The sequence below is a fragment of the Notechis scutatus genome, chromosome 4 (genome assembly GCF_049901735.1).
Source record: "Notechis scutatus isolate UNSWTSFEM ecotype Mainland chromosome 4, rNotScu1.2, whole genome shotgun sequence".
Taxonomy (NCBI): domain Eukaryota; kingdom Metazoa; phylum Chordata; class Lepidosauria; order Squamata; family Elapidae; genus Notechis; species Notechis scutatus.
In genome coordinates this window covers 26,826,586-26,839,172 of record NC_142012.1, presented here as the reverse complement: position 1 = coordinate 26,839,172, position 12,587 = coordinate 26,826,586, and the positions used below count along the sequence as shown (strand labels likewise).

The 12,587-nt window shown below is 36.6% G+C and overlaps 1 protein-coding gene across 5 annotated transcripts in view; it reads left to right on the top strand.

Moving 5' to 3' along the window:
- Window positions 1–12,587, top strand: part of TMEM131L (transmembrane 131 like) — a 68,196-nt gene that overhangs the window by 19,140 nt on the left and 36,469 nt on the right. For all 5 annotated transcript variants that reach the window (XM_087962999.1, XM_087962998.1, XM_087962997.1 and 2 more), the window contains exons 4-6: window positions 5,030–5,098; window positions 6,153–6,276; window positions 9,667–9,783. In XM_087962999.1, coding sequence (XP_087819125.1) covers window positions 5,030–5,098; window positions 6,153–6,276; window positions 9,667–9,783 — 310 coding nt within the window. The remainder of the gene's footprint in view (window positions 1–5,029; window positions 5,099–6,152; window positions 6,277–9,666; window positions 9,784–12,587) is intronic.

Genomic DNA, 12,587 nt, shown 5'->3' with positions numbered 1-12,587 from the left:
TTTGGAGAGTATTTATCTGAAATAGATTCCATGGCTATTTGGATCTAGATTATCCCTGGTCATTCCATGCAGCTACATCTGTGTATTAAAACATAAGCCTTTGTGTTACCAAACAAAGGTTAAGCTGGATTTGCATATACAATCTCCTTTGGGATAAAAGATGTCAATGCAGATTGCATGGACTTTTGACCTAAGTGCTCCACATATAGATACGAAGTTCAGTATATAAAATATCAAGTCAGAGAATGGAGCATGCTAATAATCTCTTACAACATGCACATGATAATAAAAGGTATTCTTGAAATTTTATTTTTAAAAGCCTGTTAAAATTCTATCCGCAGTTAGCTTGTTCATATATGTGTGTGTAAAGTATATTGTAATATATTTTAATGGTTTTTATATTTAGATTTGTCTTGTTTATATAATGTTTACTTTGTCCATAATTCTGGGATACTAATAATCTCACACTAGTGTTGGCTTGCCCCTTGGGTCGACTGGCTGTTCTTATGACCCAGACAGCTGATGACTTAGGGACAGCTCCAATTGTGGCTGAATAATAATTTTATGATTTCATTTCAACTTCATACCTCTAAATGAAAATAACCCACTTTGGTTTGGATATTGTGATGACCCAGAGTATATCAGAAACATAGCAAAACCCAAAACGTAACTAAAAGTCCTTTAATGCCTTCAGCTTGGCTTCACTGTTTAATTGTTCACAGTGGGGGAGTAAACTATTTTCAAAATAACATTCCAAATGAAAGAAACACAGTTCAAATTCAAAGAGCCAATAACGAAGCATAAACCAAAAACAAACCGCACTGAATAAAGTTATGTGACAGACCAGGATAGATAACCAGGTACAGTCCGTTGGAATAAAACACTAATTTGTCTCCAGCATCTGTTAGCACGCAGGTCCAAACTTTTATGCAAATCTCACACCTGCAACCCATTAAGAGAATCATGGCCCTCTCCTCCTGAGTAGACCATGTTTTACCCTTATCCTCTCCTCCCTGCGTGCCCTAGGATGGATAGGGGATGGGCCTGGGTCCTCCTCTGACTGCTCAGATGGCCTCTGCCCTTCCCCAGCCTCCTCCACCAGCTCTGGAGCCACACTTCCACTCCCTGTTGGCTGTTCCTCCTCTTCCTCAGAGTCAGTCTCCACCAGGGGCATGATAGATATCATGTGAAGATAGAGTTAGCTATGAATATCACTGGGTCTGCAGTTCCCTCTGTTGGAGCATGTTTGGCTATCTAATTCATTTTTTTGTGACTTTAAGTCATGTTTTGACTTGTGGCAATATCTTAAACTAGACTTGCAGTTTTTCCATGGCAAGGCTTTTTGCAAGTGGTTTGCCATTTCTCTTTCCCTAGGACTAAGAGTGACTTGCCCAAGTCACCCAACTGGCTCTGTTCCTAAGGTGAGACTAGAGTTTATGGTCTCCTTTGATGCCTTAAGCGCTACACCACACTGATTCTCTAATTCCTGATGTGTTTCTTGAAAATATTTTTATTTATAATTTATAATGGACTTGGTGACTCTAGGCATTTACAACATTAAAAAAATCTAAAGTATAAAACCCATACAAGTCCAAGATCACATTGTGGAAGTTGGTTGGCTTTGTTCTACTTTATCTTAATGAAGAACTTGCATATGGGGAGTTCATGGTCTATTTCTGTTAGCCTCTGGCCACATCTCTGCTGTTATAGCCAGATTGTTCTATCTCCTTTTAGTAGTAATATAGTCTATCTGATTTCTTTGTTTATGTGATCATATCACATAAATCAGGGGGTGACACAAAGAAGAGGGAGTCAAGCTATTCTCCAAAGCACCTGAGGGCAGAACAAGAAGCAATGGGTGGAAACTAATCAAGGAGAGAAGCAACCTAGAACTAAGAAGAAATTTTCTGACAGAACAATTAATCTGTGGATTAATTGCCTCCAGAGGTTGTAAATGCTCCAACACTGGAAGTTTTTAAGAAGATATTAGATAACCATTTGTCTGAAGTGGTGTAGGGTTTCCTGCCTAAGCCGGGGGTTGGATTAGAAGATCTCCAAGGTCCCTTCCAACTCTGTTATTCTATATCTATGTGTGTAGGTGTCAATTTTGTTATTTGAAGACTCTTAGCAACAGAGACATCATTGAATTGGTAAAAACTGATAAGTTGTTTTCCTGTTTCATTTGTTTGCTGTACAGTCCAATAACATTCTTGCCTTGCTGTTTTCATCATTGGCATTCACGTCCCTAAGCACAAGCAGCACATCTTACTTGCATGTTCTGTAAATTTCAGATTCAACTTGACCATAAATCTTGTCAGCCTCTTCTGCAATAGTGGTTAGACCATAAATATGCCCAACCTGTCACATCCACTGATTGTCTACAAAACCTAACTGATTTCATTCTGTCATTAATTACAGTGTATCCAAATATTAACTTTGCTTTATCTTTTATAACTTTGAAAACAGTGCAATTACTTCTTTGCTTATTATCTCTTGAGTAGTAAGCAGTATGATCTTTTAATTTAAAGTGTCCCATTCCAGTCCATTCCAATTCTCTGATGCCAAAGATGTCAGAGTGTAGTAAATTCATTTTGTCTTTTGTTGTGTTGACCTTTCCGGTCTTTATGCTGCTCTCATTCCATGATCCTACAGTACTTCTATTTTTACAACTTCAGATTTTATACTCTTTAACTTGCTATCTGGAAAGTCACACCATAAACAATTCTGCAAAGTTCTCAGCTCTTTGTTAGTAGCATATCTAGTGCTATTTGATCCGAAAGGCTCATTGTCCAGCATTATATTGTCTTCAGCTTTATCTTGTCTATCCATGTAGTTTTACCATTGTGTTTTTCCTGACAAATATAAGATTATGCCTTTGCCATTGTCAGTAAAGTGATCTTTTCCACTATATCTCCGACGCCATCATATAACACTGCAATGTAACATAGATAACTGCTTCTTTTAGCTGGTGTCAGCCTTCCAAGTAGGCCAGATCAGGAAATGGACAAGAAATATTGGAACTCTGTTATGGTAACAGAATCTTGAAAGCCTGCAGCATTTCACCTTCCTTGACCCAGAATCAAGGCATCATTTCTTCAGATTTCTGACTATCACTTTCTTTCCTTTCCAGGGTCAATTCATGTTTTGCTATATCACCTTGTTGCTTCAAGGTCATCTCTATAGTTTTCTATAGCTGGGCAGCTGGATGAGCTTGGGATAATCTTGTTGGAAATGCGTACACTCCCAATGTTTTTTTTTTTATTCACTCTACTCAGCAACACCGCTCATCCTGCCATGGTGAGGCAGCATAGCAGGCCTTGGGGGTGATTACAAGCAGTGTTGAAAATAGCAAATGAAATGGTTGCCTGTTTCGCAAGGAAAGCATTCAGTTTAGGCTTTTCACTGCTCATACTCTTATCTAGTCATACAGGTCACTGCAAAAGCAGATATATGTGTAACAATTGGATCTGTCAGTCTAAGTATTATGAAATACAAGATCAGAAGAATTAAGATTTTAGACCAATTCCGTTAATATGGGCAAGGTTATATGGCAACGACAGGAACCAAACAGATTACAAATATAAGAGCAGTTATCTTAAGCTGAATTTTTATCTGACTTTGAAACATGCTGTCTACTACTACTGTGTGTGTATGCGATTAAAAATTGTAATAAAGGTGTAATTCTGAGGATTGCATATACTGAAATTAATATAGCTGTAGGCATCTGTTCTTAGAAGCTGATTCATGGACAAAAACTGATTCAAAGGTGTGTAGAAAGATGTGGGGAATAGATATTATGTAAATGAATACACGGGAGAAAACTAAGAAACTTGGTAACATGTGCTGCCTTCAGCATTGTGATTAAAACTAGGTCCTGACTTCAGTGTAAATTTTTGGATAAGCTATGTACAATTAAAAATTATTCTTTATCTGAAATAGAAGCTTCTGAGAGTTGGGCAAGTTTTCTCATGTGAAGATAAAAATAAGATCACATATATGCATAATTAACAAGTCATGCATATAAACTTTCAAAAGAGTCACTTTTTGAGAGATGTAGATAAGTAAATATCAGAATACATTGCTGACACTGCTGTATTGGGTGAGCTACACTAGAAACTGACGAGAAAGGGTGTGCAGAGCCCTGCTTACTCTCTTAAACCTCTACTATCTTGGTGATGAACTTGGAATGTCTTTTTGCTTTGTACCGAGTTGGGAGGCTGAGAGTCAGTATAGTTCAGAGATCCCCCCATTGGAGCACAGGCAGATCATGCAGCATATCCTACGTTGTCCTTGTTAGGGACAGATTGTTGAATACTTGTTCAGGCCAACAAAGAATTATTGAAATATTCACAATTTTTTTTTAAAAAATGGACATCCAGAAAAAGGTTGTATTCTTCTGGTTGTAAAGAGATTGAGATTATGTCTAGAATAAGTGAAAGTGGTTTTGAAAAGAGTTAATTTGAAAGAGGAAGCTAGAAGAAAATATCTTCTTAAATTGGATTATATTAAATTATATGATATTGGCACTAAACAGGCATAATTAAAAGCTGAACTTGAATGTGCCAAAAAGAAATAATACTTAACAATTGGACTTATTGGATTATTGAAACTTAAAAGCCTTAAAAGGGAAAGGAAAGTGAAAAGAAAAGGTGGAACTTGGACATAACAGACAGCGCCACCTAATGGTAAAGGAAAAATTTCAGTGATTCTGTAAAAAGTGTTTGGTTCTCTAAAAATTGGAACTTGATACAAAGTAAGAGGAACTTTGATACAATAAGATAGAAACCCTGAAAAGTGAAATTAACATATTATAATGGAAGAAGAAAGAAGCTTGAACCCTGGGAATACTAGGTGACTTTGAGAAAAATTTAGTATTCCAATGTTCAGAATTTTATATAGTTCAGCAATCAGAAATTGAATTACCAAATAAACAAAGCACTAGATGGAATGCTACACATTTAATTGAAGGAGTGTTTATATATTCTCTTATCTAATAAGATTCTACAGTTATTGCTATATTCTTTTTCAGGTTTTCTGCAAAAATGCCTGATGGAAAGATTATTCATTTTCATCCTTCTATTCTCCATTTTGGAATGCAGTGAGTATTTTTCAGAATAAAGGCAAAACAATATATAATACAAAAATAATATTTCCAAGAAAAGAGTCTTTCGTCTCTTTTTATTTCTCATTACAATTATTATATAAGATGCATCAATATTTTCAGGGTGATTATGAAAAGAAAAGTAAATAATGGACAACAGATGCCATTTTTTAAATTATGAAAGAAGCAGCATACATTAGCTAACTTAAAATAATTACAGCTCTTAAGAGGAATATATAAAACAAGTATATTAACTTGTTTTATGATCTAAATTGTTTACCTACTTATATCATAGAAGTAGTGTTATATCAAACCATAGTTTGTTATGATGTGATCAAGGCAAGGCTCATGTATTGTTACTATGTTGAGTCTCTGCTAGTTTCAACCATAGTTTGTCCTTATCCTAAAACCCAATTCAGCATACTCAAGCAATACTCTTCTGGTTTGATTCTGCTTTGAAAAGCAAATGAAAACAATATTTGGATAATACATTGAAAACAACAAATATTGAGAGAACCACAATACTAGGAAAGAAGAATTTGAGCCATTGTAAACCATGGCATGGTACTATGTCTTCAGTTATTGCAAAATTATCTTTTTTTAAATGGTGTTGAAAACAATGGGTGGAATATAATTTTGTAGTTTTTAGAGCAGGGGTGTCAAACTCAAGGCCCGCGTTCCACATCCGGCCCACAAGGTGCTTACATCTGGGCCATGGGCCACCCTGGAAACAGTGACAGACCGGCCCGCAGTGCCTCTACCAGCGAAAACGGAGCTCAGACAGCTGCAACAGCCTCCTGCAATCCTCTGTCAGAGCCTCCTGAGCTCTGTTTTCGCTGGCACAGTGCCCAGGCCGCCACAGGCACCCACAACATGATGTTCCGCTGGCCATGCCCACCCTGGCCCCGCCCACCTGGCCCCCAAGGTCAGACACAATCCTGATGTGACCCTCAATGAAATCGAGTTTGATTTAGAGTGTTGAAACTGAGTTTGCACAATAACCTTTCATTTTAACACTGTCTTCCTATTTCACCTTTTCTTGTTTCCTTAGGTTACTGGGGCTGCCCAAAGCTAAAATGCTCTATGCGTACAACCCTAATAAGGATAGAGACATTCCAGTGAATTCAGTGTTTACAACGTCTAAGCATTTTCACGTGTCCCCTGCTCATAGCAGAGTGAGTATTTTGAATGTATTTTTGAAAATGATGTTGCAGTAGCATGCCAGTTTTTGCCAAAATGGCAATGCTTATGTTTGTAAGCACACAATCAATTTATAATTAACAAATGAATAAACATCGATTCATATCGGAAAAGAGGGTCACACTGTCATATATTATTTATTAAACTTATTCATCACCATCTTATCTCTGGGTGGCTTACACTATTAAATTGGAAGAGGGAATGCACTGAAGGGGGATGGATGTATGTATGTGTGTATGTGTGTGTGTATATGTATATATGTATATGTATATGTGTGTTTTTACAACTGTAAAAGTCTGACTCACAGACGAACACAATACAGAAGCCTGATGATGGCAGATGAGATTCTGCTGAAACGTTGCTACAACTTTAAAAGCACAACTATAATGACGTGGGAAAATAGCTTGTAAAATGCAGAGTTGCAAATAAAATGTTATATTTTATCAAATGTACATAATACTTAAATAGTATTCTTTTATATTTTACTAATGCATGGCTGTATAAAATCTTAATAAAGCATTCGGTATAGTCCATTTATAAGAGAAACATTGGTCCAGTGACTTAGTCACTTTTCTGGAATTTTAGAATACCAGTCATTTAATAGCAAATCTATAATAATAAATACTCTGCATTAATATTTTTCCTGTTATAAACTCGCCAAGCACCCAAATTGCAGCCACATGACTATGGGGATAGTGCAACGGTTGTAATTGTGAGTTTAGGTCATAAGTCACTTTTTCTGAGGCTGTTATAAGTTTGTCAAACAATCGTAAAACCAAGGATTACCTGCACAATGAAGTCTTTATGCATTAGTGCTATTTTATCATACTGAAACACCTGAAATCAGTCTGAATTTTATGTCTCTTGAAAATTCCAACCCCCAGACTGAACTCAAACGGCAAGTACAAAAAGTTGCTAACATAATAACACAAGTTGTAGCTATGATACCTATGTGTGCAACAACCACATTATTAAAAGCTGAAGTACTAACTCTTCTTTTCTGCGGTGCTGAATGTGCAAGGATATCACTTCCTTAGAAAACCCTTCTCTTGAAGGCCATTTGAGGTTCTGGTGGTTAAAATACTGACTCATGTCTTCAGACAGAAAGTGGTGGCTTTGGCTCAGCTTGTATTAAAAGAACTGAAATATTTCTGATATAAAAGCTGTTAAAAGATTCCAAGGTAACCAAGAAGTATATTTATAATTTTGCATTATTAGATCACATCCTGTAAAAAATAAAGGTGAGTTGTCTGTCTCATTTGGGGGAACATACCAAAAAGTTCCCCACTCCTTTTGTAAAACTTAATGTTTTTCCCGTTATAAAGTACATGATGTGAATGCACACAGAATGGAAATTGTGATTCAAGCCCTGAAACATAAAGCAACTTGCACATGAAACTGCAGAGCTGAGGCAAGATCAAGGCCTGTATATCTGTAAGGATCCTCCTTTTATGCTTGGAAGGCTAAATCTTAACAGAAGCTGAGAACCAGCTGCTTTAATGGCATATTTAAAATATGGTTTGCAGGCTCCATGTTTTCCTTTGGCAAAATAACATTTATTTTGCAATTTATCATGCTTTGTTTTTGGGTGGGGGGGGGGGGAAGCCAAATTAATCTGGAACTTCCTCTCAAAGTGTAAGGAGTGCAACCATGATCATGTGAACGTTTAGATGTACTTAAAATGTTCTTCTACAGTGCTTCCTCCCTACCCCCATCTTGTCACAAATTATTCTGAAGTTGACCTGATTTCAAGGGTAGTTTGTTATGTTGCAGGTTCAATTGCTGTTGAAGGGCAGCGGTCTACATAAACCAAATATATGGAAATGTGAACTTATTACCATAGAGGTTTTTGCATCACATCCTTAATGCTAAAATGTCATCTCTGTGTCTGTCTGTTTGTCTGTCTGTATGTATGTGTGTGTGTTAGAGAGAGAGAGAGAGTTTTCATCAAAAGTATAAATAATTTCAGTAGCTTATCGCCTATTCTTAAAATATGTATCTTCCTGTATCTCTTATCTATAAACAAATCCTTATAGCTGTATTGTTTCAGTCCTGATTAGCAAAAGTCTATTAAGGGCTACTAGAGATAACAGTGTATCTCTTTTAACCTTGATCAAATAAACCAGCTTTATAAACCTCTTTTAATTATTAATACGTCAGTTTCTTTTGTATGCCTTGTGTAACATCTTTCCCCATGTCATTTTTAAATCCACCTTTAAATCACTCTCAATCAAGTCAGCTAATATTTGTTCCTCTTCCATAGCATCTTTTAAACACAGTCCTGTTTGTAGAGGCAGTCACTCTTAAAATCAACTTCTCTGACCATTGTTCAAAAATATATTTCAATATGTCCAATGTTAAAATATTTTGCTTCATTCTGTATTTCTATGGGATTGAGTATTATTTTCTGTTAATTGTAATATTTAATTCCTTTTAGTTGTACCTATACTGATTTGTGACAGATTGTAGCTTTCCATTTCATCCAAACCTTACAAGTGTGGCTTACAATTGTAGTGTAGGAACAAGCCATGAGGAATGAGAAGAGGATATGTAATATGATACTAATTTAATACCACATGAAATCCATTTGAACCCCTTTAAAATGGATTTTATATTCAGGTGTAATATCACCAGTTTTTAGCCTGGAATAATATATGAATGTATCCATTATGAAGTAGCATTATATCAGTGGTTAATAACTCTATGTGAGAATAGATAATGGCTGAATTTATGCCACAATGCTTAGCCATAATCTGAATTTTTGGCTTAGCTATGTGTGTGAAGTTGGCCATTGTTACTCATAAAAATGGTTTTTAGCTTAGTGTTATGGGTAACCTAGCTATACTGATTTATAAAACATGATTAATAAAAGTTATAGCATAGCATATTGAAGCCCAGATAATAGAACACTACTATTATAGCAATAGCACTTAGACTTATATACCATATCACAATGCTTTACAGCTCTCTCTAAGTGGTTTACAGAATCAGGATATTGCCCCTAACAATCAGGTTCATCATTTTACTGATCTCAGAGGGATGGAAGGCTGAGTCAATCTTGAGCCGGTCAGGACCAAACTGTTGGCAGTAGGCAGAATTAGCTTGCAATACTGCATTCTATCCACTGCACCACCCTGGCTCTTTATGACACTTTGAAGACAATAATTGGTTGTAGAAGGACAATGTAATACTTCTGGGAGTTGGTTCTAGATTTGATGAAGTGATGTGCAAATGAGGGTATCTTGGCTAGTTTTATCATAGTGGAGAAAAGAAGTAATGGCTGTCCCTTTGTAATTTATAAGTCTGTAATAAATCAATGGCAATTTAATATATTGAACATCAGATGCTTTTTATTTTACTTGTAGGTGATTCCAGCAATGGGAAAAATTTCTTTCAGAGTACTTTTTCTTCCAGTAGAAGAAGGCAGTTTTGAAAGTTCATTATTTATAAATACCTCATCTCATGGAATATTTTCATATCAGGTAATTATTAATTTACCAGCTTGAGATACAGATTTCTAATGATGGTGTAATGGACCAACAACTGAAAGCTGTCAAAGTTATATAGTCCAAACAAATAGAATTTGCAGAACATTACATGCTGTATAAGAGGTTAACATTTTATGCTCCTCTAGCTGTTGCCATCATGAACGGATTCTGCATTAATATTGGTGACTCTGCATTAAAAATAACAATTTTTATGAATTTTTTTTAAAGACAAGCAGCCTTGTGGGGAATATTAATATTTTGATATTCATCTCACATAATTTTAAACTGTTATACTATTTGGCCTTGATTTATTTTTGCAAGGTATGAGGACACAATGTAAGTTTTATGCCAGACTCATTCTACAATGTAAGCAATCATGCTTCATTTGTATGTTTAATTGCAGAATTGGTCTTACCAGAGTGTGAGCAGCTGGCATGGGAAAGATACGTTTCCATAGTTTGTGTAGATGGCTCTGATTTTTAAGCAGTTCTATTGCTGGAGCAAAGCAGAATGTTTGATACACACTCATTCCTCTCTTTTCTACCAGGAAACATAATACATTCATCCTTGTCTTACAAAAAGCAAAGACCCTCATTTCACTATAGTGGAGACCAAGGCATCATGTCATCAGAGAATATAACACCTTTAATCATAGCCCTAGTTTTTATGCTAATGTGGAACTTGGGTAAAAAATGCCTCCTTTTTGAACCCAGCTTCTCTGGCAAATGTCTCTTACTTTCCTACTATTTTTCCTTCTTTCTGAAGACAGCACTGTCTTTGTAAACTTGTGCTGTCATCAGAGTGCCTTTGGAAAGACAGCACAGATTTCCAAAGATATCACAGCCTTTGGAAAGCTGTTCTATCTTTGAAACAAGTGATTTTGGAGACAACAGATTTCTGAAGACAGAAGCTAGAGAAGTTGGGTCTGATAAGGACACAGCAAAAAGTTAAAGGTCGGTGTATGAGACTAGCATGCTGGGGGAATGAAGGTTTGCTGGCACTGTTAGGCCACCCTGGGCAGCTGCTATAGATTTGGGAGATGTTTGCAGGACAAGCTGGATTCAAAAAGGAGACAGCAAAGACAGGGAGGTGCTTCTGCTTTGGCCATGGAAGCTGAATGTAAAAGATGAGAAGTTAGTGTGGACAATTGGAAAAGAAGACAGCGGGGTGAGTGAATGCTTGCTGGAATATCTGAAGCTTCCTGGGACACTATAAGCAGCCCCAGATCTCTGGTTTTGGGACCACTTGCCACCCTGCCAAGCAGCCTGCAGGGCAGCCAAAAGAGTAGAGATGCGGGGTGGAGGAGATAGATTGGGGGTTAGTTGGAGGCAATTTGTTAGTGAGCCCTGGGGTCTGGGAGGGGCCAATCCTGGAGTGGCTTGGATTGAGGTGGGTTCTCCCTTAACGATGTGTGATTCTCTGTTAGCAACAGCAGTGTGGAGTGCCAGAATTGTTGTCGTAAGTTAATGCGGTCAGATGACATTAACTATAACCACACTGACAACCCCAATCCCAATTGTGGTCATAACCTAAGGAATACCTGTAGCTTCTTCCTTTCAAGAACCCTGTTTGTAGTCAATGCTTTTATACCATATGAAAAATTCCTTTATTTTATTCTTTTATATTATATATTTTCTATAAATGTTCTTTTCAGACACTTAAAGAAAGAAAGCAACTCTGTGACAGAGGAGAAAGCTATAATTTTATTTTCATCCTGATTTTTAAAAAGATAATAACCATGCTGGCATGCAGAAACATTTTCTGTTATATTGCATTCCTTTCAACTTTACTTGAGGAAGAGGTTTTTGTTGTTGTTGTTGTTGTTGTTAATCCTGGGGAAGAAGCTCTTTTTAAAATGGACTATGTTTATTTTTAAATAGGACATCCTATTTAAGTACCAATAGTTGAAATCTTACCTGTACTTCAAATTGCTTTTTTTTTTTTTTTTAACGAATCCATCTTACAAACTAAAATGCATTTTTTGGAAATTTTGTTTTACTAAGCTTATTCAAATATATATTTATCTTTAATTTGTGGGGTCATGTGTATGATTCTGATACAAAGTTGTGGAAAGAAGTGATACCTTATTAATATAGGCAGCCCCCAGGGTAAGACCGTCTGACTTAAGGACAACCACTAGATTAAAAGCAGGCTGGCTATCACTAAAAATACCAGTGGCAGATGGTGCTGTCCTTCCTAAGCCAACAAAGCATTGAAGCCGCATAATTCTTTCAGGAACCACCGAAGCAGAGTATTTTTTATATATAGCCTGTTTTTAGCTGTTCCCAAAATATTGTGCAGCTTCATTGCTTCATTGGCTCAAAGAAGGATAATGCCACGCTCCCCTTTTTAATAATAAGCAGTCCTAGGTACAGGACAGAGATAGGGAACTGTTTCTTAACCAGACTACCTGCATGTTTGAAATATGTTTATTTTTAATCAATGTGCTAAAAAACCCCTTAATATATGAAATTTGAACATATTCATGCTGTCCCCACCTCCCACCCCCCCAAAATGTGTTTTAATTTTAGTAGGGATGAATTTAGAAGTATTTAGAGTTGAGGCATTCAAGGGTCTGACATGCATTTGGATCTGGCATGAATTTATTTATTATTATCCCACCTTCATTATTTTTATAAATAAGCAGTGAACACATACCTAATTCTCCTCCTCACAACAACCACCCTTTGATTTGTGATTTGTGCTGAGAGAGAGAGAGACAGAGTGAGTGCTTGGCCCAAAATCACTCAGCTAGCTTTTATGCCTAAGGCAAGACTAGAATTTGCAATGCTAACCCT